The 25,119-nt window shown below is 48.9% G+C and overlaps 2 protein-coding genes across 5 annotated transcripts; one reads left to right on the forward strand and one right to left on the reverse strand.

Moving 5' to 3' along the window:
• Positions 1-837: 837 nt before the first annotated feature.
• nonC (serine/threonine-protein kinase Smg1) lies at positions 838-24,060 on the reverse strand. Of its 3 annotated transcripts, none has more exons than XM_011152593.3 (16): positions 23,918-24,060; positions 23,080-23,365; positions 22,769-22,995; positions 22,188-22,440; positions 21,948-22,077; positions 19,929-21,264; positions 19,552-19,708; positions 18,794-19,322; positions 18,477-18,664; positions 14,253-18,083; positions 13,290-13,563; positions 8,603-8,865; positions 8,128-8,404; positions 5,276-7,157; positions 3,611-4,573; positions 838-2,546 (listed from the first exon to the last, which is right to left on the reverse strand). In XM_011152593.3, exons 2-16 carry the CDS (start codon positions 23,304-23,306, stop codon positions 2,362-2,364), a joined length of 10,722 nt encoding a protein of 3,573 aa, XP_011150895.1. In that variant the 5' UTR covers positions 23,307-23,365; positions 23,918-24,060; the 3' UTR covers positions 838-2,361. The 3 variants fall into 3 exon arrangements, with proteins under 3 accessions (XP_011150895.1, XP_025162823.1, XP_019700165.1); XM_025307038.1 differs by having other exon boundaries at positions 23,080-23,384; positions 23,918-24,047; XM_019844606.2 differs by lacking the exon at positions 23,918-24,060 and adding an exon at positions 23,696-23,814.
• On the forward strand, positions 9,230-13,926 carry LOC105190084 (muscarinic Acetylcholine Receptor, C-type). Of its 2 annotated transcripts, none has more exons than XM_011152590.3 (4): positions 9,230-9,605; positions 10,640-11,203; positions 11,786-11,948; positions 12,037-13,926. In XM_011152590.3, the coding sequence occupies exons 2-4, from the start codon at positions 10,644-10,646 to the stop codon at positions 12,448-12,450; spliced, it is 1,137 nt and encodes a 378-aa protein (XP_011150892.1). In that variant the 5' UTR covers positions 9,230-9,605; positions 10,640-10,643; the 3' UTR covers positions 12,451-13,926. The 2 variants fall into 2 exon arrangements, with proteins under 2 accessions (XP_011150892.1, XP_011150893.1); XM_011152591.3 differs by having other exon boundaries at positions 9,230-9,474.
• Positions 24,061-25,119: the final 1,059 nt, after the last annotated feature.

Here is a 25,119-nt window from a genome sequence, read left to right on the forward strand (position 1 = left end):
GAACCCGATTGACCAGGTTGCGAATGGACACAACCGATAATATTACTCAAATTTAACCTAATCCTAATCTAATCAACTAACTAATTCGATTGGCCGTGTCCAATCGTACTGTGTCGAACTGGGACGCCCCCATAAAAAATATCAGAAGACAGAGAGAGAGAGAGAGAGAGAGAGAGAGAGAGAGAGAGAGAGAGAGAAAGAGAGAGAGAAAGAGAGAGAAAGGGAAAGAGAGAGAGAGAGAGAGAGAGAGAGAGAGAGAGAGAGAGAGAGAGAGAGAGAGAGAGAGAGAAAGGGAAAAAGAGAGAGAGAGAGAGAGAGAGAGAGAGAGAGAGAGAGAGAGAGAGAGAGAGAGAAAGAGAGAGAGAGAGAGGTTTCGCATAGTGATTTCTCTTATTAGTTTGCAGCATTGCATCAAGTGATATAGTAGGAGCCTTACATTGCATGGAATTACACGACTTTAGGCGGTAGATAATCAATTTTTTTAATATTTCCTTCGAATTCTAATATACAAATTAAAATCTATCCGCGTCAAAAGGGCTGTTCGCTGTGCAGGTCCGAGATATGGCAGGATCGCGATATGAAGACTTCTACGTTAAAAAAGAATTTAAAAGTCGAAACGGCCGAGTAGGGAATTCTGTCTCGTGTAGAATCATATTGATCGACGTCGTTTCTTCACCTTGACGACGAGGCATCGACTACGCGGGATGTGAAAACATGATTTTCGCCCCAAGCTCACTTTGGATCACTCACAATTTTGCCCCGAATTACATATTGTCCAAAATGGATTTATAAAAAAGAAAAAAAAAGAGAAAAATCAAAGTGACTTGATCGTGTGTGTGTACAGTGGAAATTATCGTCGCGAGGTATCGGTATCGGCTACGAAATTAGTCGGTGTGTGTTTCCTTCTTCTCGTTCAAATTGTTTGATAGTGTGAGGCAAAACTCAAGTCGATGTGTGCGACTACGAGCGTCCAATTTAGGAAATCGGCGATTAATCGTTTGCGATATAACATTGATTATTTCCTTTCAAACACGTCCGTTAGCGTGTACGACTTGTGTGTATCGTTTGTGTTTGTGTGTGTGTGTGTGTGTGTTCGCGCGTGTGTGTGCATGCGTGTGTGTTGGTGTGTTTTTGACATATCCTCGGTTACATATACAACTCAATAGTAATAATAATAGTAGTAATAATAATAATAATGATAACTCTATTCGTAGTCCCTCTGTTAAGTGGCGGGTCCGGTAATAATTTTGCTGTTGGTCTCGTCAAAGTAACGCTGCGATGGTGCCTTGCCTGACGGTTGCGCTTTCTCTTGCCGATCGGATGAATCGTCAAGTCTGCCTGTGTAATACGGTTATGCGCTTAACATTATTAACGCTACGTCATCTTCGACTCGAGGATGCCAGTCTACCGAGTGAGCCGGCAACCAGGATCTCGTCCGAGGACGCTCCTTCGCTGCTTCTCCCGATGCGATGACCTTACATACGATCGACAGCACGATCTCCTTACAATACCACCGTCATCGTCATCGTTCATCATCATCGTCATCGTCAATTATTCCCCGTCAATGTCGTCAGTCGAATTTCACGCGACTATATAGCTTAACAGATGCGACTGATCGCCCGCTTTTCCCCCAAAATCCCGTGGCTCCCAGCTAAAGTAAAGCCGTTTATCCGTTTTTATCCGCGTCCACCGAGTCAGCATGTTACCCTACTCGAAAGGAATACTCAGGAATCCCATCTACCTTCCTTCCCTTTTCTTCTCTTCCCTAAATACAAGAGCTAGCCGTTCTTACGAGACATCACACGAGCAGGGACGGCAGATTGAATTCACGAGGATCCCACCGCCCCGATCCATAACCCCCGCAATCGCCTTCACACTCTCTTTCCCGCACCCGTGAGGTACAAACAAGCAGCAACTGGGGAGCAACTCGTCCCTCCTCTAATCCGCGAATAAACCGCTCGCGAGCCACGACGCGCTTTCGGGACGACGAAACGGCATCAGCAACTCGGGCACAGTGGGTGGGTTGTTGTTTTGTTTTCCCAGTGGTCGCGCCGGTGATCGAGCCGCCGCGACGCATATTCACGCACGCTCTCACGCAGGCTGCGGGCGAGCCTTAAAACCGACTATGCTTGCTGTTTTTTCTTCTTTTCTTGGTTTTCTTCTTTTCCTATTGACTTGTGGTTCGCGCGCGGATGTGACTGGCTGGTCGAGTGCCGCCGCAGCCTGCTGTCGAGGTGCGGAGAGGGTCTCGCCTCTACGGCAACGTAGGGCGACGACGTACGAGCGGTACGAGCTTGAGTACCGTTATGAGACGAGTGTCGAGCCATCGGCGCGCGCGCGCGCGCGCCAGCCGCCGTCCGTTCAGACCCACGGTGTCCAGCCCTCGTATAGCAGCGCCAGGTTGTCGGTGCTCTGCGCCTCGCGTATCACGTACTCCACCTGCTCGGCGGTCGTGTACTTGCGCGACGGCTGCGGGTCGCGACCCTCCAGCTTCATGCGCACGCGACGCCACACGTTCAGCGCGTAGGCGTTCCGCTCTTGTACAGCTGCGGACAGAAATTTCGAAGGAAGATTAGCGGTCTGGAAGATTACCAAGCTACGGCTCGAGTGTTGTCGTGTTGCACAACACAAGTCGTAGTACTGAAATTTTCGAGCTGCTACTCCTCGTATATCCGGGTGCGAAGCACTTGCCCAACGATGGTCTGAAGTTCAAGAGCGTTCAGATGATGTTATGTGTCGCTACAGCAGTATCACAGAGTAATTATATATTTTTATACAGGATGTACTAGAAAGATGGATACTCCGGATTAACTTGAAAGAATGGTATTTTTGAAAAAAAAAAAAAAAGAATGTTAAGTACAAAAGTTTTAGAGTTTGGAAATGGACATCTAGTGGTGAACTTCAACTTGACTTAGGAGTCAAATTTAGAGGTCAAATCAAGGTCAACTTGGTTTTGTAGGTGAATGCTGTAGCGACACAAATATTATGTGTCGCTACAGCATTCACAGTATCACAGAGTAATTATGCATTTTTATACAGGGTGTACCAGAAAGATGGATACCCCGGATTAATTTGAAGGGATGACGTTTTTGAAAAAAATGTTAAACACAAAAATTTTAGAGTTGGGAAATGGGCATCTAGAGATAAACTTGAACTTGAGCTAGGAAACAAATTTAGAGGTCAAATCAAGGTCAACTTAATTTTTGCAAATGGAAACTCCCATTTTGTAGTATTTCATATGAAAATGTAGGGATAAAAACAAATATTTTTATTCGAAGCATCTTTTTATAAAATGCAAACTTTTCTAGATAATCAACTTTAAAGTTTCATGATATTTTCACACGTGATACAAGAATAATTTTAGATTCTTTCCAACTTTACCAAGTTCTCAAATAGCAGTGCAGGAGTAAATTGTCAGCACAGTTTATCTTGCTGAAGAATGTAATAGATCTAGTTGAGAGACAGTAACAGTAACAATTTTTCAGTTCTTGGAATCCTTGGAATTCCAAATTCTTGGAACAATAAAAAAATGTGACAAATGAAAAGAATAGCACATGTATAAAATGGAAGAACAATAAATCAAGGCAGAGTCCAAAGACAAGAGGCTCACCTTTTCCCGTGGTCGGATCTCTGGCTAATGGCACGCCTTTCCTCGGGCTCATGCATACACTGTCTTGTCTCACCAGCTTGTTCTTCTTCTTCAGCAGGTTGTCCTTCTCCGCGCTCTTCGCCGCGTTGAGCCTCTGCTCGCTCGCAAATTCCAGCAGCTCGTTATACAGCCCAGGCGCCTTGATCGCCATGGTCTGCAGCTCTTCCTTGATCGCCACGCTTCGCGCGGTGTCGAACTTCTCAGACTCCAGCTCCTTCACTACCGCTGACACGCTCTCTGTGAACGAACGGTACGCCGACAAGAAGTCCTGCAAACCAACGATATTCTCCTGCTTGGCCATCGTTCTCAGCAATACTCTCACGTCTGACATGAGTCTGTGATGCTCGGTGAGCACGCTCTGCAAACTCGCCACTCGCTCCCTCAAGTAGCCCTGGGTCTTGTACAGGGTTTCCTGTTTGTCTTGCAGCTTCTTCTGGGTGTCGAGGATAGCCTCAGACACGATTTTCTCCGCCTGCTTCAGCCAGTTGACGTCGACGTTGTTCTCCAGCTGCAGCAGCTGCACGAGACTCTCCTCTATCATGGTGACGGTAATGTTCAGGTTGACCGTCAACATGCAGCTCTCCTCCCAGTGCTTTATCAGCTTCACAAAGTTCGCGTCGTGCGTCACACTCTCGGACGTCCGCGTGCGCAGTGCCTCGTAGTGCAGGATGGAATTGCACGTGTTCATTACCATCGCCGCGAGGTTGTGTTGCCTGGTGAGCTTTTCGCACGATGACAGCACGGCGTTGTCGAATGCCGACATCACTTCGCCCAATGCTGGATTGGCGCCGGCGGCCCACTTGAGACGTTGTATGGCGCTTGCGACAAGGTTCTGTTGCTGTTCGCGGGCCTCGCATACCCGCGACTGCAGCCCCGACAGTGCCGTCGCCGTTTTCCGCAGCTCCAGCATGAAGGCAGAACGATCTACGGGGATGAGATAGAGATTAAGTCTTCAGGTTTAACTGTTGTAAAATTAATAGCGAAACCATGGAGAAATAGAATGTTTGTCTGTTCAGTTGTACTCATTGATCATTGGAGCAAAAGGGACGTTCTTAATTTCCCAAGGAAAATTTGCATTAAGGATATTCAATCGATCAAGGCTTCTCCTTGCGTCTTCATCAATGACGTCAGAAGCTTTACGGCTATTTATCGATTATTGGGACAAAAAGCAAGTTTCGTTTTAAATATTTCATTTTCTTAAAAATTTTGACTATAACGAGAATTTTTGTATCAAGACTTTCAAATATTCAATCAGAAGGCGATGACCAATAAGAGCCAAGCAGGTTGACGGTTGCAACTAGTCGGTGACTTAATTATTGCTCGATCGTTTAAACTTCGATGTTGTAAAACTCGCTCGATCAAGGTCGCATGTTTTTATCGCATCTTTTTACTATGATGTACTTCGCGAGAATTTCGAGTACTATTTCCTCGCTTCTGACGTCATCAGCCAAGGTGACATCAGTGAAAAACTCAGAATCTTAAAAGTAGATAATTAATATCGCTATAACATATCGTCAACGTGAACACCGTGAAGTGTAAACGATAAGACTTGAACAGTGAGTGAAATAATCGACAATTTCCATATGACGGTTTCACATACTGATAACACTCTTCTGGGGTACTCACTTAGAGGATTCAACGGGTTCATGTTGGACCTCAACATCAAGATATCTTCGTGCAGCCAATGGTGAGCCGTAAGCTGTAGCTGGAGTCTTTGTACACTGGCCCTGGTTACCTCGACACTTTGTTGCGCCAATCGGGCGCCCTGCTTCCGCTTGAAGGCGCTCTCCAGCGTGCTGCTGAGCGCACCAGCCTGAGCCAAGACCGAGCCTGAGAATAATCCCCTCTTCAGGCACAGATCGACAATCTTGCGGCACAGTTCTTCAATCGAGACTTTGCTCTCCGCGCCTATGTCCCGCTGCTCGATTTCGGTGGTGACGTTGAGACCCATCCGCTGCAGCAAAAAGCACAAAGCAATCGCCAATGTCTGCGACGTCACTCCGAGCAGCTGCCTCGACACGTAGTCGGCTGTGAACACTCTGACCGGCTTGTTGAGCTGTTCGTCATCGTACACATTGGTCAAGCCGCCCTTAAACGCGGTAGCAATGTCTCTGCACATCATGAAGAACTCCTGTATGGTATGTAGTCTCTTGATCAAGAATATATCCTCCAAAACCTGCCGGGCCGCTTTGTTGAAGATGGGCGCCGACATCTCCTTGGCCTCTCGTATCTGATCGATCTTCTTCCAATTTAGCGGGATGTCCAAGGAGCTCAATGTGGCCACCAAGGCGTTACCCTCCATCTGCAGCTTCTCGAACAGACCGTTGAAACCCATCAACAGCATTTGCCCAGGTGTCAGAGTCTCCTCCTGATTCAAGTCCTGCACCTCCGCGGGCCGCGACAGTAACGCTTCGAATCGCAGCCTCATGTTGGTCACTAGACCCTGCACCAGCGCGTGCGGGCTCTCCATTTCCATGACGGTGAATCTCAGGTGTATCTCGAGCTGCGCCAAGATGTCGCCGGGCGGCAAGCCGGTCAGCACGATCTCACTGAGCTCGTTGATCATTCGCATAACGCTGGGCTCCTCCGTGATGATGGTCTTCATCGCCTCCGGCAGTATGATGGTCTGGAAGTTGTAGTTGAGCTCCTGCAGGCCCTTGTAGATGCTGTCGGCGCTCTTCAGGCATTTGAGTATCAGCGAGATCTTCGGGTCGTTATTAGTCTTGTGGTTCTCCGGTATCAGCGTGACCAACTCGGCGATCAACGACGACATGAGCCGCATCTCGTCGAGGAACCAGTCGCCCTCGCGGGACGTCAGGTCCACCAAGCAGTCGCCGGCGCACTTGGCGGCGCCCTCCATCATCAGGTATCTCTTGTTCAAGGCGCACAGCGCGGTGATGTTGACGCACTCGAGCGCCCGCTCCGCGCCCTTCTCCCGCCGCAGAAAGTTCGTGATCTGCGTCCTCGACTCGGTGTACGCCTTCTCGATTCTGTTGATGGCCTCCGGCAGGCCCTCGGAGACCATCCGCTCGTACGCCTTCTTCAGCCTCTCGTTCGCCTCGTTCAGTATACCTTGCATCTGGTAGGAGAACGTGATTATCTGTTGAACCTGCGGACTCTTTGGATTGATCGGCTCGAGATTCGTCTCGAATTGCGCCATGACCTCGTGGCACGCCTCGACGGTGCCAGAGATCAACAGCTTATTTGCCCAAGTGTGATAAAGCACCGTGCGGTGTTGCGACAGAGTGCTCAGCGGGTACAGGCTGCAGATTGCGGCATACTGGCTCAGCAGCTCCAAACAGCTACGTATGAAGTGGGACTGCTGGCTAGCCAGCTGCGTCAATTCGTTCTCCGATTGCTCGCACTGCAGTATCATTTGACTCTGGCCGGCGTTTTGTAGGAATTCTTTCACGAGATCAAACACTACGTGCTCTTCCTGGCTAGCCGAGCTTCCCAGCTCCGCCAGCCACTGTCCCAGCTGAGGGCCTCGCACGGTTGCCAGTGTGATCTGCAAACGAAAAGAAAGAAAACACCGATAAGATAAAGAAAAAAAATATACATACATACACCAGAATGAGTCTAGTCATTTCCTGTAATTTTTCTGAGGACGCTGAACACAAATTTAATTTCTAAATTACTTTATCGCGTGACAGATTTGAGAAAATTGCAGTTGAAGTTGCAAAAAGGCTATTTTGGCTACGTATTTTGTAATATTAACTCCTTGTACTCGGAGTGCCAGCACAGCTGGCATAAACATTTATTCCGGCAACTCGGAATGCCAGCTGTGCTGGCACAAAAAAGATTTATAGATAGATAACAATAAAACGATAAAATGCGGCGACAATTAAAGGAAATAAAGATCCTTTTTTGTAGTTTTTCTAGGAATTTATTATAGTTAAGGGATAATAGTATAGGAATAATTATAGTTAAGTAAGATGTAATTAATTTCGATAAGATGTTGGTCGAAATAGAATGTAAAAAAGAAGATTGAGACGCATCAAACGTTCGTTCATCTTGGAAATTGTTTCAAACTACCACATCACATTTTTAAAAAATGTGACAAGATGCAAAATTTTATAAGTTTTGTCAATACATTTATGTATAAATGATACATTTAAATGTTTCCTTTTCTCAGCTAAAGAGTAATCGCAAATTTTTTATGGCAAATTATAATTGTCGAGGTTGAAGAAAATTTTTACTTCTAATCTTTAAAAGGATTTGTTTTGTGTCAGCTGTGGTTAATAAGATATTCATTAAATACGGAGTCTATTGCAGAGAAAAGCTGTGAATCAGATGTGAAGCAGATCATTGACGATTTACCAAACAGCCTTCACTGTTATGTCAATCTAAACTGGATGGTCTTTTGGGTCGCTCAATGCGAATCCGAACTAACAAATTCAAGATGGAGGATGAAAATTAAATCGTATTATACAACTGTAACTTCCACGTATTTAACCAAGTGAACCCCGACAACTCACGTTGTGCATGTTGATCTGCTTCTCGCAGTCCTCTATCTTCTCTTTCAGCCCGGCCTTGGCCTTCTCGTGGGCGTCCCGTGCCCGCTTGAACGAGTTGTACCGCTTGACCACCGAATACAGGGCATGATTCCGACCCATCGCCTGCGCCTCCTTCACCAGCGCGAGCTGCTGGTGTCGATCCTGCAGCAGGTCCTGGCACTGACGAGAGGCCTCGGTCGCCTCGATCCAGCTGTTGAGGTGCTGACACAGCTGCGGGAAGGTCTTGGACAACTCGTCCCTGTAAACCGGTCGCGAGGATCAAACTCGAGGCAACCGTTTCGTGGTTAGGAGACGACAAGAGGAGGAGGAGGAGGAGGAGGAAGAGGAGGAGGAAGAGGACCGAGCGCAACAGGCAGACTTTGACCGTGTCCTGTTGCCGCGCGACGTCCTCTCTCTCTCTCCCTCTCTCTTATTTCTAAGTCGACGCGTAGCTCACCTGTTGGCCAACCATTCGGCGCGCATTTCCGCCGTCCTCACGGCGAACATGGCGCGCGTCAGTTCCTGCTCCAGCTGCTTCCTGCCGATGCCGGTGCACCTCGCTCTCGCCTGGCAGGCACCGTAACTTGCTATACTCGTGTCCGCACCGGCACGCCAGTCCACCAAGGGATCGTACACGAAGGCCTCCAGCAGGGTGAGCAGCGTCTCGCGACCTCTGCGCATCACTCTCAGCGTGTGCTCGCAGGCGAACCTAAATATACCCTGGACACAAATAGCGATTACCTTATAGCGCGATAGCGGTGTACGATAGAGGGAATATTATGACATCAGGCTCGCGATTATGCGCGTCCGCGGTCGCGAAGCGCCGAGGACCGCTCGGCGTCCGACTCCCATCGACTTTCCCCAATTGCAAATCGGCCGCTGATAGCGACTGATAGCGCGGTACATTGTCGCAGTCTCTCGTGGGGGAAGCGCCAGGTGAGCAGATAAAGGCACTTCCGAACGTGCCGGGCAACGTGTCGTATCTATCAAATCGTCCTCCGCGTATCGATCTTAGACTCCCCCGGCCTCTCTCGCTCTCTCTCTCTCTCTCTCTCTCTCTCGCTCTCTCTCTCTCTCTCTCTCTCTCTCTCTCTTTGTCTTCACCGAGTTTAAGCTATTATGGCTATTGCCTTGTCATCGAGATGAACCACGCGCGAGCGCCGGTCGACGCGACAGATGAGCCGCCTTCGCGTTTCTCGTGATGAGCAGGACCAGTCCGCCGCGAGGTCATAGATTTACGTAATCGTCATGCGTGAACAGGTGTGTGCTCCGACGCTTCGTAGGACACCGACGGAAACCCGTTTCTCTCGGCGCGTGTGTGCGCGGAAGGTGAGTACTCCGCCGACGGTGGGGCCGGCTCCAGTCGCTCGCTCTGCTCCGCCTGGTCGTCCTCGGCTCGTCGAGCTTGTTGCGCCATGCCGCGTCGAGACGCGTCATTATGCAAGATCTGGACCTCTTTGGTAAATAAGATCCACGTGTGCCCGGGTTTCGGGCGTCGGCTCTTATCTCGCCTTCGGCGGCGACAATCGCGCGTCATCGACGCTCCTCAAGGGCAAGTCGAGTCAGCCGACGCGCAGCCGAGTTCTCAATTCTGGAGCCTCCATTCGTCCAACCGATTGAAATTTGTTGGCATGAAGAAATGCCCGGAATATCCTTTCAACGAGACGTGACAGATTTCTTCTGTTAATTCAATCCAACCAGTCGAGAGACTTGCCGCGGTCGCTCTCGCCTCGGAAAGTCGATCTTCCGCGGGTCTTCCGGCTCGCGGACTCGAGTGAACGTTCTCGAACTTGAGGTGGTTAGAAAACACGTGCTAGTTCGCGCTGGTGGAACAACGGAAAAAGGTCGCAGAAAGATACGGGGGAAATCGCCGTTCCTGGGATTTCAACTCAACCGGCCGGATATTGTGAAAAGTTTCCTCTCCAGACCTCTTCCTCCTCCGATTAAGATAAAGCGAGTCAGCGAGAATTTCTCAGAGACCGTGGAAGTTTACGTGAAGATCTCTCCTTCCTGAGGTTTCAATTTGATTCAACGGTTGGAAAGGTTTCTCTTGGGATTTCCACGACGGCGGGAGAATCGGCCGAAGAATTTGGAATTCAAATTCAAGTTGGCTCTCTCGGCCAGCATTACCCGTTTTACCACTTGACTCGAGCGCCGCTTGAGCATCTTCTTTTCTTTGAGAGAGAGGGAGAGAGAGAGAGAATGTGTGAATTTCGGCGTTCCTTCTCTCCCGCTCACAGGCAAATCTCGTCTTCGACTCGCTGTAAGGATCGCTTGTAAGATGCAATTTCATTTACACGTCCATCACCAGACCGAAAAGTCTCGCCTTCTTTCCTTGAAGAGAAGAATACGCGAAGGTTGAAGAACACGCGAATCTCTTCCTTACTCGGTTCGCTTGTTTGAAATCCCATCTTAAGATGAAACGTCAGACGTCAAACTGGAAGCCCCAGTCGTCCAGGATCCTCCTTCAGGCTCCTTTTTCTCTTTTCCCCAGAAACATGTATCTGAAGGAAAGCAACATCGCTGACGCGGGTGTGAGCGCGTCGAGCGCACCGCCCGACATGCCGGAACCGAATATCCCCGACGAGGAGAACATCTTCTGGATCCTCGTAGACTGCTTTCTGTTCGTCGTGATCGTCCTAGGCAACGTGCTGACGATCGTGGCGATCGCGGTGACCCGGCGGCTCAGGAACGTCGTCTCCAACTTCTTCGTGCTGAACTTGGCCGTGTCGGATCTGCTGGTAGGCATGGCGCTGCCGTACCACTTGGCCTTTTACGTGAACGACGCGCTCAGCCACGAGGAATTGATCTGCGTGTCACGCTTCGTGCTCATCAGCCTGGCTTGCGGCGGCAGCATCTACAACATCATGGTGATCGCCATCGACCGTTACGTCGCGATTGTCCATCCGCTCAGCTACAACAACTACGCCACGCGGAGGCGTATGCTGTTCATCATAGCCGGCACGTGGCTCTGCACCATCGGCGTGTCGTCGATCCCGATCTACTGGAACCGCTTCAGCGCCACGTCCACCTGCGAGCTCGAGACAGTCTTGCCGAGGTACCAGCGCCGCTCAGCGACTCGGCTCTGCCCGTTTCCGAAGGACCTCTGGCTGCACTAGTTCGGTTTTTCGGAAACGGACAGACCTGTTGGGTCAATCGGACTCGTCAGGGCAGCGCGATCTGCTAGGAAGCTGTCCTTGCGCGCCAATGGATTTTGCTTTCTTGGGAAATGCGGGATAACGCCAAACCCATCGCCAATATTGCGCGTCTTCCACCTTGGCGTCGCTTAGATATCCTTTTTCCTTGGGAATGAAGAACGCGTCAATCTTAATGCTTTTCTTCCCCTTTCTCAGTTACACAAAGACCGTTCTTGTTTTTCAATCTCATCTTGATTGTTTTCTCATCCAATCGGTGACTTCACGCTCAAAAGGGTCAGCATTCGACTGAGAAACCGAATCGATCACGATCAATTGTTATATTATATTGAGCCGAGATAACGGCTCGCACAGGCCGGACAGTTCAGTCTTCTCTTCTTTTTTTTCTCTTCACTTTCGCTACCTTCGCGATCTTTCGCTCACTCCCCGGCGACTGCCATGAACCCAATGACGAGTCCCAATGACGTGTGTTTATTGTGCGACAGGTACTACATCGTGGCTATACAGATGCCATCGTTCCTTCTGACCTGGGTGACGATGTTCCTGTTGTACGTGAAGATCTGGAAGGAGGCGCAAATGTGCGCGCGCCGAATGAATCTCAGTATCGTCTCAAGCTTCACCGAGAAGAACGACCGTAGGAGCGTGCATGTAAGCTCTGACCTCTCGTTCCGCGTGAACGTGAAACTTGTGAATCAGAGGATAACCTCAGCAGCCGATGCTAATCTCTCTGTCGCAGGTGGTGCTGATGATACTAGGCTGCTTCTCGATCTGCTGGCTCCCGTACTTCGTCGTGGCGTGCATGCGGAGCTTCGGCTGGATGCAAGACTCGACCAACACGTGGTACAAGATCACGTTCGCGTTGGCGCTCGCCAACAGCGGTATGAACCCCGTCATATACGCGTGGAAGAACACCAGCTTCCGCCGAGCGTTCCAGAAGATCCTGCGCCTCAAGTCGCCCAACAACAAACTCAACTCGAGCCTGAAGGTCTTCCTGGAGCAGCAGCGCAACGAGATCAGGAGCAAGCAGAAGGACGCGGAGAGCGAGCACGGGGTCAGCGGGAACAGCGGCCTCCGTGGATACCCGTCCGAGCAACGATGTGATCACACGGAGGAGGAGGACAGGGCTAGAGTGGAGAACACGATTTTGTAACGGCGACCGACCGTGTGTCGAGAGCCGACAACTACCTGCGACAATTATAAATTATTCCACTTTCTACGTAGTGTGTGTATGTGTGTGGGTGTGCGTATGAGAAACGACGATACCAGATGAAAGAAGATGTTTACTCGCTTGAATCCCCAACCTTCAAACTTCAAAACTCAGTGGACTCTGCCCATCCCAACTGGAACGCGTGTGGCTCTCATCTAGCTTTCTCTGATAAGAAGTTTGTTTTCTTTCGCTGAACCAGTTTACATTTTCGGAATTTAGAAAGAGACACTCGCGCAGTTGAGACTTGTTGGGGAAAGAAGAAGAGAGAACCAGTTGAACGTGGTGTAACCAGTTCAGCGACCAGTTCAGGAAACACAACTTAAGAATGAAGCTAGACAAAGATCGAGCATCTGTGGCATTCCTTTGGCTGTCCTTTGCAAATGCAGTGTTTGCAGTTCCTCATGGAACGTCTATACAGGGTGTTGGAGAAAAAGGACTGCAGGGTACCCATCGCATTGAGCAAAAAGCGCTTGGTAAATAAATTGATCGGAAAATCAATCCCTTCAGGTGATAAAAAGAAGCATGCCCTACCGAAATCGAGAAACATATGAGACTCTGAAAGGGATTCATCTTTCGACTCATGTTTACTAAGCTTTTTACTTACTATAATGAGTAAAAAGTTCCACCTACTTTGTAAGCCTGGAACTCTTCTTTTTACCTAAACAACTTTTGTACAAATACTCTGTAAATTTCTCAGAGTGAAACCTCACCGAGAGCGAGTGAAATTTCACTCAAGGAAATCTCAAGAGTAAGACACGTTCGATGATCATCGCGGCACCTACCTCGACACCGGTCACTCCCAAGGCCGCTTTGATGTTCGGCGTCATGCGGAACGGCACTTTCTCCGGGACGCGCAGGGTCTTGCCTTTCTCGAAGCAGACGTTGTAGTCGATATGCACGACTTCGCCGGTGTTGAGGTCGACGAGAACGTTGTCCAAGTGTCGGTCGCCCAGACCGATGATGTAGCCGATGATGGACATGACCGCGACGGAGTACGAGTAATTCCTGGTGGCTTGCCACCAGCTGCCGGCGTTGACGCTGTTGCACCAGATTTCTCTGCAAAGTGAGACGGGGATGAGTGTCCCGATTCATGCCTCGATTAACAGCGTCCAGTGGCGTTAATAAACAAGTTAATGAACTCCAGTAGCGCAGGATTAGACCTCTCCAGATAGATATTCATGATTGCCCTGCAATCTCACGACGTGAAACAATCGATGTGATATGAAAACTTTTACCATTATATTTATAGAGCAAACATGCTGTACCGAATCAGTCAACAAATTCACGTTGCTTCGAACAAATCGCGATCGTCTCTTTCGTATTTCTTTTTCATCCGTTCTTTTATGTGATAAATACAGCACTGTACGAATCACTCATAAAAAACGCAACCTACGTCTAATAAAGTTGCTGCCAAATTGATGTACATCTGTCTGGAGTCTATCATTACCTTGCTAAGCAACCTAATACATTTTCCTCAAAGGTGCGAATTTTCCTACACAGTAGACTTCAATTCCTAAGACGCAACCAGCGCATATGAAATGGAAGAATAATGAATTAAGGCGTGTTACGTCACGGGATTGCAAAATTTTACAATTTTTACTATTTACTTGAACAGCGTAAACCATCTTTGAGAGAAGCGAAACTTGTAAAAACTTGCAAACGGTAAATTTCTCGCGGTAACGAACGCAAGTGCCTAAAATACAAACAGCGCACATGAAAAAGGATGACAGAAGAACAACACTCACTTAGCTAGCAGGTCTTTAGGCGTCTCATTCATCAGCTCGGTCAGTACTTGCTTCAGCACCTGGATGGGCCACTCCTTCCGATTCTCCAGACCGATTCCCCGTTCCTTCAGCAGCGGTGTGAGCTTGTTGTAAAACAATTCGGACGGTCGCATGATGGCCGAATTTCCGGTCTTGTTGGTCATAGCGCATTCGCGCTGCTGCCAACGTTTGTAGAGTATGAATAACGGCGTGACGCCGTCGACCCACTGAATGAGGCCGGATCGGGGACCCAGGGGTATCACAGAGTAGTGACGCGCCCTGTAGGCCTTGGTCTCACTGTTCTTCGACATCATGGTGTTGCATATGTTGAGGAACTGCATTATTCTCTCGTCCAAGTGCAAGTCTTCCAGTCCTTTGAACAGGTACGTGTAAACGTGGCCGTCCGAGCCGTGGAATATCAGCTTCTTCGGCTTCGTCTTGGTCGGCAGGATCTGGACATTGTTGTTCACCGACATGATCGTGACGACCTTGTTGTCGACGGCGGCGACGCCCGGCATGGCGATGCAGGTGTCTTTGAGGTTCGCCAGAATGGGGCTGATGTCGGTCATCAATAAGGAGTAAGCGGCCCGTCGGTGCACGCGCTGCGCTAGCTTCGCTTCCAGGTGCTTGAGTGGCACGCTGGCCAGCTGAGGTTTCGCCGGGTACTTAGGGTTGTTGAGTCGGTTGATCACGTCCTCAATAGTGGCGCCGAATTTGTCCTGAAAGTTCTTCTCGTGCGGCGTCTCGGCGGTCACGGACGTCATGGAGAGCAGATTCTCCAAGATGAAGGTGATCGGCTTGAGGATGATTCTGTGCTTCTCCGCGATCAGCTTATCCTTCTCCTCGGGCGCGAGCCACACGTTGTCCTGGACCCGTTGGATCTCGATCTCCAGCTGCTCGAATCGTTTCGTGATTTCCGTGTGATGCTGGCACAAGGTCGCCAGCCATAACTCGTCCCATAGCAGCGTGATCCTCCTGAGCTCCTTCACTAGCACCTTCACTTGGACTACGGAGTCCTGGATGCGGCTCGAGAGGCAGTCGACCAGCTGCGAGAAGCACGAGTCCATGAAGCTCTCGTGCTCGTCGTTGTACGTGGCATCCTCCTCGTTGTAGTCCAGATCGTTCTGCGAATTGTCGTTGTCGGACTTGTCGTAGATCACCTTGTCGTAGGCCTTCTTCTCGCGGCCCGACACCGCGCCCACCACGGCCGGAAAGGTGATGAGGTGCGGCGAGTTCTCCGCCACTCGGCACAACAATTCCGACACTTGAGTACGCACGTAAGCTTCGGGATGACTGAGTCTGGAGAACAGTTGCGGGATGATTTGTTTCCATGGGGCGGTCGGGGTGGTGGAGAGACCGGCTTCCAGCACGTTCTGCAGCTCCAACGCGTGCTTCACAACCAGCCGCAGCAATCGCAAGGTCGCCGTGATGGTGTCGCACTCGTTGCTCTCGTTGTTGGCCAACTGCAGGTACTTGAAGTACGCGTTCGCAGAGAGCTCGTAGTACGAATAGATCCTCTTCTGTGCCTGCCTCCAGATGTCGACCAGCATGCCGAGGTGATCGTTAGCGGCGCGACTCAGCACCGGCACGTTCCGCAGTTGGTTCTCTATCATGTCGGACGTATTGATGTCGTTGGTGTCGATGTCACCCTCGTCTTCAGGTATAGTCTTGTTCTGGCTTAGTATGGAGAAGACGGTGTTGAGGTCGGTCTCGGCGATGTCCACCGGCAACAGCGACTGAATCTTTATCCGGTCGGTGTCCGTCAACTGGCCGGAATTCGAGTTGTCGACAATCTTGCGGCCCCACTTGTAGCACCAAGCAGCGAAGCTGGACCAGGCGAGCGGCAGATCCGGGCACTGGTTCACGCCCAGCTGCATCAGCTTGCCGATTATCATGTCGGACGTCGGGATGAGGTCAACCGTGTCGCCGAACAGCTTGTCCATCAGACCGTCGTTGTGCACGGCTTCGAAGCGCAGCAGCTCCTCCAGCTGCGGGTTGTCGCTCACATTGATGTCCTGTTGTATCCACTTGCCGAGGGTGAGCAGCAGCTTAGTGCCGGTCTCGCGCAGCTCAGCGGACTGCTCGCCGCTGACGATGGCTTGCGAAATCCCCAGCGAAGTGACGCAGCACATCTTCAAGGCCTCGCTCGTGTTCTCCATGTCGTAGAGCAGCTTGGAGAACTGGCGGAAGGCGCGCATGCTGTTCTTCGTCCACTTGACGCGGATCGGCTCGTTCAGCATGCAGCTCGTGATCTCGCCGAAGGTGCTGGCGCTCGGGTTCTTCGTCTGGAACAGGTCCTGCACCATCTTGAAATACTTCACCATCTCCCGCTTCGCCAACTGGAAGTTACCCTCCTTCCTCGCGGCCCTGATCACGTGCAGCCGCAGACTGTCGACCTCCGTGGTGGTGCCGTTGTTGCACGACTGGTTAAAATACTCCGACCACCACAACACTTGCGTCAGGATGTCCGAGTTGATGTCGTTTATCTTGTCAGACTTGTACAACTCGAAGACGTTGCAGCTTTTGCCGCACAGCAGACTCTTTAGTCCGGTCGCCGAATACTGAAGTAATATGGCGTCGTTCAGATATTCGGACGGCACGTTCCGCAGGCCATCCTGCATCGTCTTGGCTGCGAACTCTTGGCACTTGTCGATCTCGCTGCCGAGCATCTTGTCCTGCTCGTTGCTACGAATCCGCAGCGCGGCGTTGGTCAGGCTGTTGCTGCACTCGACCAGGGTCTTCGCGCAGCTCCAGTTGCTCTTCTTCTCGTCCAGCAGATTCCAATTTGTCAGCTCGTCCAGGGAAATCAGTTCACCCTCTTCAAACTTCTTCAGACAGCGCGCCTGTTGCAGCGTGATGTTGTCAGTCAGCTGTTTCTTCAGCAGAGCGTCCTTCTCTTGCGCCAGCATGTCGGTCTCCTGCAATTTCCAGGCTTCCAGGCCGGACCAGTCGCTCGTAGCTTTATAGCAGTTGCTGAGTCGTTGCATGCAGAAACCCAGCACCTGATTGTCGCTCTCGTTCTTCGCGGACCTGGCCTCATCGTCCGCCTTGGCTTGCACGTGCTCCTCAATGATCTGCTTGTAACTGTCCGCCGCCGACTCGTAATGACCGGCAGCCTCCTCCATGGCCGCCTTCAGCCACGGGAACTTTCTGTCCTTCTCCTTCGTGTACACGTAGAGACCCTGCAACGCCTCCGCTTCGTCCAACGTCACCATCGCCTGAGCTGTCCACAGCGTGGCTCTCTCGAACTCAACGCCCTGAGTGTTATCGGCGTTGCTCAGGTCCTCCAACAGACGTTGGCCGTTGCGCAAGGCGCTGGTCGCCAAGCCCGAGTGCAAGGAGACCACGCACAGGGCCAGTCGTATGCGATTCAACCACTCCTTGCATGTCGATTTATTGGTGTGGAAGAAGGTTCTCACCGGCTTGGACAACGGCAGTAGCACCATCGCGCAACCGTCCGCGGCGTTGTGGATCACTCGTTCCAGGTGCTCGAGGAACTCGACGAACAGCCGCACGCTGGTCTGCTCGTGCAGGATGTAATCTTCCTCGTCGTCGTCTGAGTCCGCGTCCTTCTTCAGCATGTCCTTCTTCACCGCGTCCTTCTTCACCATGTCTGTGCTGCACGATATCTCGCGAGCCAGAACCTTCAGCGCACCCTCGATCGACGTGAACGTCTCCTGCGGCTTGCCCAGGTACGTGCGCAGCTTGTTGGCCACGCAGTGCTGCGCCGCCTCGAAGCCGCTCCAGAAGAATAGAAACGAGCAGTTCGCCAAGGACAAGCGGTACATCCGCGCTATGGTCTCGTTTTCCGACCTGCGAGAAGAGGAGTTTCACGTAGGACGATTCTGAAGAAGCCATAATAGTATAAATCACGCAAGAAGCTGATCAGAGACATCAGACGACAATGGCAAGATGCTGTCAACTACAAAACAAAATTATATCCAAAGATTCCGGTCCTTATTTCCCGCCTTCTCGGTGGGGAAGGAAAAGAAATTTTTTTTCACGGCCTGAGCAAGACTTTTTATGTCTCATCAGGATGAGGACGAAATCAGGACGTGCTGTGCGGAAAAATTCTATCTCGTCATTGACATCTAGCGTGCACTCTGATTGGCTTTTTGCAATACTATTAATCGCGATTAATAGTATTGCAAAAAGCAATTGAAGTTTGCTTCTGGGTAGAGGTTGCTTCGACGGGAGATCACTTACACGGCTGGCCAACACAGGGTGAAGATCCCCGACAAACTGAACATCTTGAGATAGCGCTCTTGCAGCAGGAACTTCATGTAGGTCTTGAAGTGCTGCGCCAGCAATTCCCCGTTGTTGTTACCTCGCATGTGCAGTCTTTGAGCGAGCACCAGCGACTCCGTCGAGTACGTCTCGATCTCCCGTATTTTCTGCAACGTCCGAGAGGCAACATTTTACGATTAATAAATTATAGCAACATATATAATAACAAATGTGTTACAAATAGGGTTGGGGAAGCCATAATTACGTTCGCTGTCATTGTCCAAAAAATGTCTCACCTTCGTGTCCGAGAACAAACATTGCTTGTTGAGCTTCTGCATGACAATGTTGATGGGCATACGCATGAGCAGCGAGCTGTACTTCTTGCGGACCGTTTGGTCGCACGACGTTAAATGCAACATCGCCAAGTCCACGATACTCGAGTACGTTTCTTGCTTCCACACTACGTTCTTCGCGGTCATCAGAATCTCGAGGAGGTTGCACACCCCGCTGGAGATGTCGTTATTGGTCGTAGCGCCGCAACTGATCAGACTCGTAATAATGTTCTCGCACTCCTGCGTCTTGCTCAAGATCCCAATGTAATTTTCGGACTGCACGCAGATCTCCTGCATCCAGTTGAACAGAAGCTGCAACGTCTGAACAGGTGTGCTCCTGTTGTAGGTCTTCGCGAGCAGGTTGAGAATGATGGATAAGTGGCCGCTAGTCGGCGACGTGGTCGGCACGTCCAAAGTCCCGGGGAACATATCGATTTGGCGGCAGGCGGTGGTGCCCATTATCAAGTTGGAACTTGGAACGAAGTGGTTGTACCTGCGACAAGCCAGGACAGTTCATGCTTGCTGAACCCGACGACCAAAAGATCAACATGCAAAACGTTACTTTGTCAGTTACCGAAAAAAAACTACCGAAAAAAGTGACGATAACAAAGTTACGAGCAACATATCACTTGCCATTTTATTCCCTCATTAGAATGAACGTGAATTAGAACGTAAATTTGAACGTAATACGAGAATATGCGGCTCAAGAAATTTCGCTCTACCTGGAACAGTGCGCGTAAAGCAGGTACAAGATGCTGTATTGCAAGAACGAATTGCTCGTGGACAACGTGGTGTCGTAGGGTCTCAGCTTGACCGCGAGAAGTTCCAGGATGCTGGGCTTCAAAGCCCACATTCCGATGATCGAGTTACTCGCGTTGGCTGAAAGAGAAAAAGATAGGGTGTTAGAATTTAACTTCTTGACTTACGAAGATGTAACATTGCGTTTTGTGACATTTCTGGTACTTCGATATTTCTAAAGTTGAGCATTCAAAGGTCTTTGGGGTCACCCTGTTCAAACTGGTGAGCTTCAAACTAAAGCTTTACAAAAACTTTGAAATATTAGATATTGCGGTTCTCAAGGTTAAATATATTCGCTCACCTATGTCTGAAAGGGCGCGCAATATGAACGTGACGACGATGACGACGTCGCTCTTCACGTATCTCAAGTCGTTGAGCGGGTTGTCCGCGACCAAACTGTCCATATCCGGCAATATGAGCCGGTAAGCGATCTCTAGCTCGGCCAGTATGTAACGGTACGATTCCTGCAGCAACGGGATGTTCTTCAGACTGAGCAGGCTGTGGTATACCCCGAGACTCGCGTTCTGAATGGAAATGGAGTTCCGGAACCGCAACTTCAGCAGCATCGAGTTCTTGCCGAGCAGCTTGTGCACCAGCTCCAACGGCAAGTTCGCGGACACCTCCTTGATGATCTTCGATATGGTGGTCAACATCGAGATGATGGTATCGTCCCAGAAGATGTCGACTCTCTGCAACTGTAGGTCTACGAACTTGTAGAGGAGCTCGTGGTTCTTGGTGATGCGGCTCTGAAGGTAGCCGAGGAGCAAGAAGGCGCACTCGTTCGCGACTACAATCAGCTCCTCCTTCTCCTCCGACAGCTCCTCGATCTGCCTCGTTTTTCGCTCCATCGAACGCAGCAAGTTCATCAGCAACTGTCCCTTCTCCTTGGACACGACGTCCTTGTCGGAAGGTATCGTCGAGTTTCTCTTATCATTCTTATTTATTGTCATAGACTTGATCATCTTGATGAGATTCTCCTCGGTGATCTCGTCCTTGCTGAAGTGCTTGGACAGCAGCTCGGTGTGTTGTTGCGACGAACTCGCGTCCCTTATGCACTTGATCAAGCTCTCGGCGTTGTCAGGCACGCCCTTGGACCAGACATCGTTCTCTTCCTCCAGCTCGATCGCCTTGATGACCGTTTTCAGCATCTTCGACAGGCAGTCTGTCAGGAAGGACCACTGCACGCTGGGTGTGACGTTTGGATTCAAGTGCTCGGATATGCTCTTAGTGACCGTGTTGAAAACGGAGATCAACGAAGTGATGCGCAGGATACAGTCTCTCGGCATCGGGCTGCCATCGTCGCCGGGCGAGCTACGGCCGGAGTCGGGTAAACTCAACTCCTCGTCGTAACTCTCCATGTCCTCCAGGAATTGACCCAGCAACGTCAGTGTGAACTGCAGGTCCGCTATCCAGAACGTCCGTAACTTCTGCAAGCATCGGCTGGCGTAAGCGACAACCGACTTCTGCTGCGTGGAGTCGATGTGCCAGCCCACGAGGATGTCCACCGTGTCGCGGAAGTGATTCGTGAACGTTGCCGGATAGGCATCTATGATGAGCAGTATAGCGTCCACCGTCGCCACCAGCAAATCCGGCCTGTCGACGTTCTCCAGTATCGATTGCAATTGGGACATCATTGGCTGCGTAACGAGAGCGCATATAATTAATACGTATTTCTCATTATTGTTATAACAGAAGAGAAAGATCTTCCTCGACTGACGTCACTTCCTGATAGATAAAATCGCTATTCTGGACTTTCCTTTTATCGACAAAAGTGATTTATAGCCGGTGTTTATTGTTATCCAGATAAAATTATACATCAGTCAGATAAAGTTCCGGCACCAACCTACTTTTATCTGTACGATGTGTAAATATGTATGTTATCTTCGTATGCATCTTAAATTAAGGACAGCGTTATCTTTACAAAATTATGTAAGATGACGTTTAGTTTGCTGCAAAGATAAAAAATACTGAAACACTCGTTTCTGCGTTGTAAATTTTTGCGTTACACGTGGATTGCATTGGGATTCGTTTATGATCGGGACAAAGTGCAGAGAGAAATTTTCATTTTATCTTTATCTAGCTAATTTTAAAATAATCTAAGCGCAGCGTTGCTTACAGCCAATCAGAAGACTCGCGAGTCACTTTTATCGATGAGAGAATTTAGAATCAAAGGTCGACAGTCTCAGTCTGCGAGAACATCAATTTTTAGACAAGTGGAATATCTTTAGTGCTTGTTTTGTCCTTTACTCCGATTTCTAGTCACGGTCATCTATGGTCTCCAAACAGCATCGAATCTAGGAAGATTAGAGATGTCACTCACCACGGAGAGGTCTTTCAATTTCGATGTCTCCGAATCCATCTTGAGTATTTCGATAAGTGACTTCATCAGTAGGCATTTTACGTCATCTTTGTGTTCCAAGGAATACTTGTTGAAGGTCCAGTCCATATAACTGGAATCGTCAACAACTTCTATTAACTTTAGCCGGCCATTAAGATGCCGTTAAATATATGCATAGTTACAAAATATGTTTCTTATATAAAGAGCTTGCTCAGCACGTGCCTCTTAAAATCTTGATCTACCACATATCCGATTCGACCCAAACATTTTGCAATCTGTTGCTTCGCTTCCTGACCAGGGCCGGAGTGCAAAATATCTAACAGACTGTCGCATATAAACTCTAAGTTCCGTCGTATGTATCGTTGATTCTCGGGTGCTGTGATACCTTCCTGTACTTGGTTGCAAAGTACTATGAAGTGATCGTAATCATCTTCGCGGCACAGTCGGCGCAATAGCTTGGAAATTCTCGAGTCCTCTGGAAACAATAAAGTGAACGATTCCGTTAATATTGAAATCGCCGGATTGTCCAACGCTCGAGTGGTTTATTTTAACATTTTAGACTTTCACGATGTAGACAAATGCTCCATTTTTCCGGTTCTCAACTCGGCACCGCGTCTATCGTGCATTTTTTCCGACAATTCGTGAACACTCCAGTTTACTTCTAAAAAACTGAATCTGAAACTCTCATTGTAGAAATTTGCAAGCTTTAGGATATTTCTCTTCCTGAAGAATTGAACTGGTATAGTCATGAAGTGGAAATAACTCCACAATGCACGCAGCATGGGAACCAGACCAGGTCTTACCATTTATTCTTTTATCATCGTAATATTTGCCCTGTGAATTCTCTTGATTTTTCAGCGATTCTTGAAACTTGGGTCTAGATGAAGAGAGATAGCCAGGCTCTGAGTTTGAATCGCGATCGTTGAGGGTCTTCTTGAAAGCCCTCCCACCACGTGCTCCACCTCTGGCACGGTCTGCATTGCTGCCACCACGCGCCATTCGAAATTCATTTCGTGGTACGCCGCTGAGTCTACAGGGGACAGTTTTGCATCATTATTATTAATCGACTGCAATTAGCAATTCTGCAATGTGACCAGAGTTAATTAACAGGAACCTTGGTTTAAATCTGCTATAGCCGTGATCTGACGAATAGTTGGAAGTTCGTTGGCAAATAACCAGGGTGTTGCGTGGTACATTAAAATCATTCACACTGTAACCACTTATCACGCTGTTATCTTCTTTGTTTAGCCCCCCTCCTTGGTTTATTGATTCCTCTTGACCCTCAGCGTACTTGGATCCACGTAGCCTGGTGCCAGTATTAGAGTTCCCACAGCTATTCATTACATTACTGTGCAAGTGGTCTGCATGACCTACACTTTATGGATGTAACCTGTAGTTACCTGCAAACAAGTCGAGATGCTTGTTGCATCAAGATGTAATAAATAGAAAATTGTATCATTTAAACACAGAAGTGATACGGCAGACAGACCCAATAAGTTGTGCATTATATCGCGCGATCGACACTTTTAATTATATTCCAATTTAAGCGTTGCTTAATATTGAGTCATCTAGAATCTAGACTGCTCCGCTAATGAGTACTATCCTACTGCAGGATCAAACAAGTATCTCAAGAGTTACAAAAAAGCTGATAAGACGTTGCGAGAAGCAATCTGTTAAATCGTTAATTTCGATATTCCTCTTGCCTAGTGATAAAGCGAGATTACACGCACTCGAACAGTCAGCTTTTAGCATTGACTTCGCCAAGGATTGTTAGCGTCGTGACAGCACATGGTGCACCGGTCGTGGCGAACAAAGAGATATTCGCGCGTAGCATCCTCGATAAACGATGTCGACGCATCTCGCGCGTAAACAGCATCTGTTGCTGATAACTTTACCCTCCTCCTCGCCCCCGAGGCTATGCAGCAAAATACGTGGGATAAGTCGCTTCTCACCAATCTCGAAGAAATTTGGAGCGGGTACGTAGTCAGTCGTGGTGAATCTCGTGCCGAGCCGCAAAATCGTCTTCCGTAGCGCCTTCTGCGAAACGTAGTAACCACAAAATGCGAATTTCAGAGGTTATGAGACGGACACATTCACCAGTAGGTTGGATTTCTACCCCTCCATCGCGGCGTGCATGGCGCCGTGCAGCGTTCCTAGGGAGTTTCGTCGCTCGGAAATGCGGATTGCGGGATTCTCGTGTTGCGCTCCGCAACACCCAATCGGAGAATCCGCTTCCTCGAATTTCCGGCCGACGCGCGTCTTCAGCTCATTCTACATTAAGGCCTGGTCTACAATATGTAAACTGTAAACTGTAATCCGTAAGAACTGACCAATTATAGCCGATTATTTTTGTAATAATCGACTGTGATTGGTCAATTTGCTTCAGACTTTGCGACTTGAGACTAATGTAATGGGCTTTGAAGGGCTGCTCCTTTTTGAAAAATTTTCTGGAACTGGTGCGATTGGACAGAACAGAGAGAAACCTGAAAGCGGCCAACACGGCATTTCTGCGACACCGACATTCCGCACTGGAAAAGGACGCCATCTGCATCCATTTTGAGAGGGAAACTACGATGTTACATCCATTTTTAGGTCTCGGTGGTAAAATCTGCGTGTGATGGAAGTCCATACTACACCCACTTTCAAGCAGTTTATGTCCGTGCTGCAATCACAGTTGCCATCTCTATGCCAAATTATGTCCATGGTCTAACAAGAGCGGGGGGGGGGGAGAAGCAGGAAAAATAAAAGTACGTATTAAATATTAAATCTTCGAATACATTAACATATTAAGTTCAAATTAAACATCGTGCGATGCTAATAACGATTAAAATATTCAACATTATTTATATTACAACGGATATACGTATACATTAGTATTATATAGTTATAAAAATGTTATGAAGAAATACGCACTACTCAATATAGGGTGCCTCTTTTTAAATGAGCCACGTAGAAATCTCGAAAAATATGGAAGATACCAAAAACGTTTCAGACAAAAGTTGTATGGTTTCAAAGGACATCTGAAACAATTATATCATTTTGTCTACAAATGGCGTCACTTTCGAGATATTCATCGATTATTACTTTTCTTCAATGGAAATCCCAATTTTTTATTATATCATCTTCGTCTACCGATTAATTTGAACAACTTTTA

This window comes from Harpegnathos saltator, unplaced genomic scaffold (assembly GCF_003227715.2).
Source record: "Harpegnathos saltator strain DR-91 unplaced genomic scaffold, Hsal_v8.6 scaffold83, whole genome shotgun sequence".
In the NCBI taxonomy this organism is placed as follows: Eukaryota; Metazoa; Arthropoda; class Insecta; order Hymenoptera; family Formicidae; genus Harpegnathos; species Harpegnathos saltator.

Coding starts and splice junctions, on each gene's coding strand:
- nonC (XM_011152593.3), bottom strand. CDS start 23,306: ATGAATAGCTGTGGGAACTCTAATACTGGCACCAGGCTACGTGGATCC. Junction 19,709..19,928: donor GCGCGCCCTTTCAGACATAG/GTGAGCGAATAT, acceptor TTTCTCTTTCAG/CCAACGCGAGTAACTCGATC. Junction 8,866..13,289: donor TGGGAGTGACCGGTGTCGAG/GTAGGTGCCGCG, acceptor ATTTGTGTCCAG/GGTATATTTAGGTTCGCCTG.
- LOC105190084 (XM_011152590.3), top strand. CDS start 10,644: ATGTATCTGAAGGAAAGCAACATCGCTGACGCGGGTGTGAGCGCGTCG. Junction 11,204..11,785: donor CTCGAGACAGTCTTGCCGAG/GTACCAGCGCCG, acceptor ATTGTGCGACAG/GTACTACATCGTGGCTATAC. Junction 11,949..12,036: donor ACGACCGTAGGAGCGTGCAT/GTAAGCTCTGAC, acceptor TCTCTGTCGCAG/GTGGTGCTGATGATACTAGG.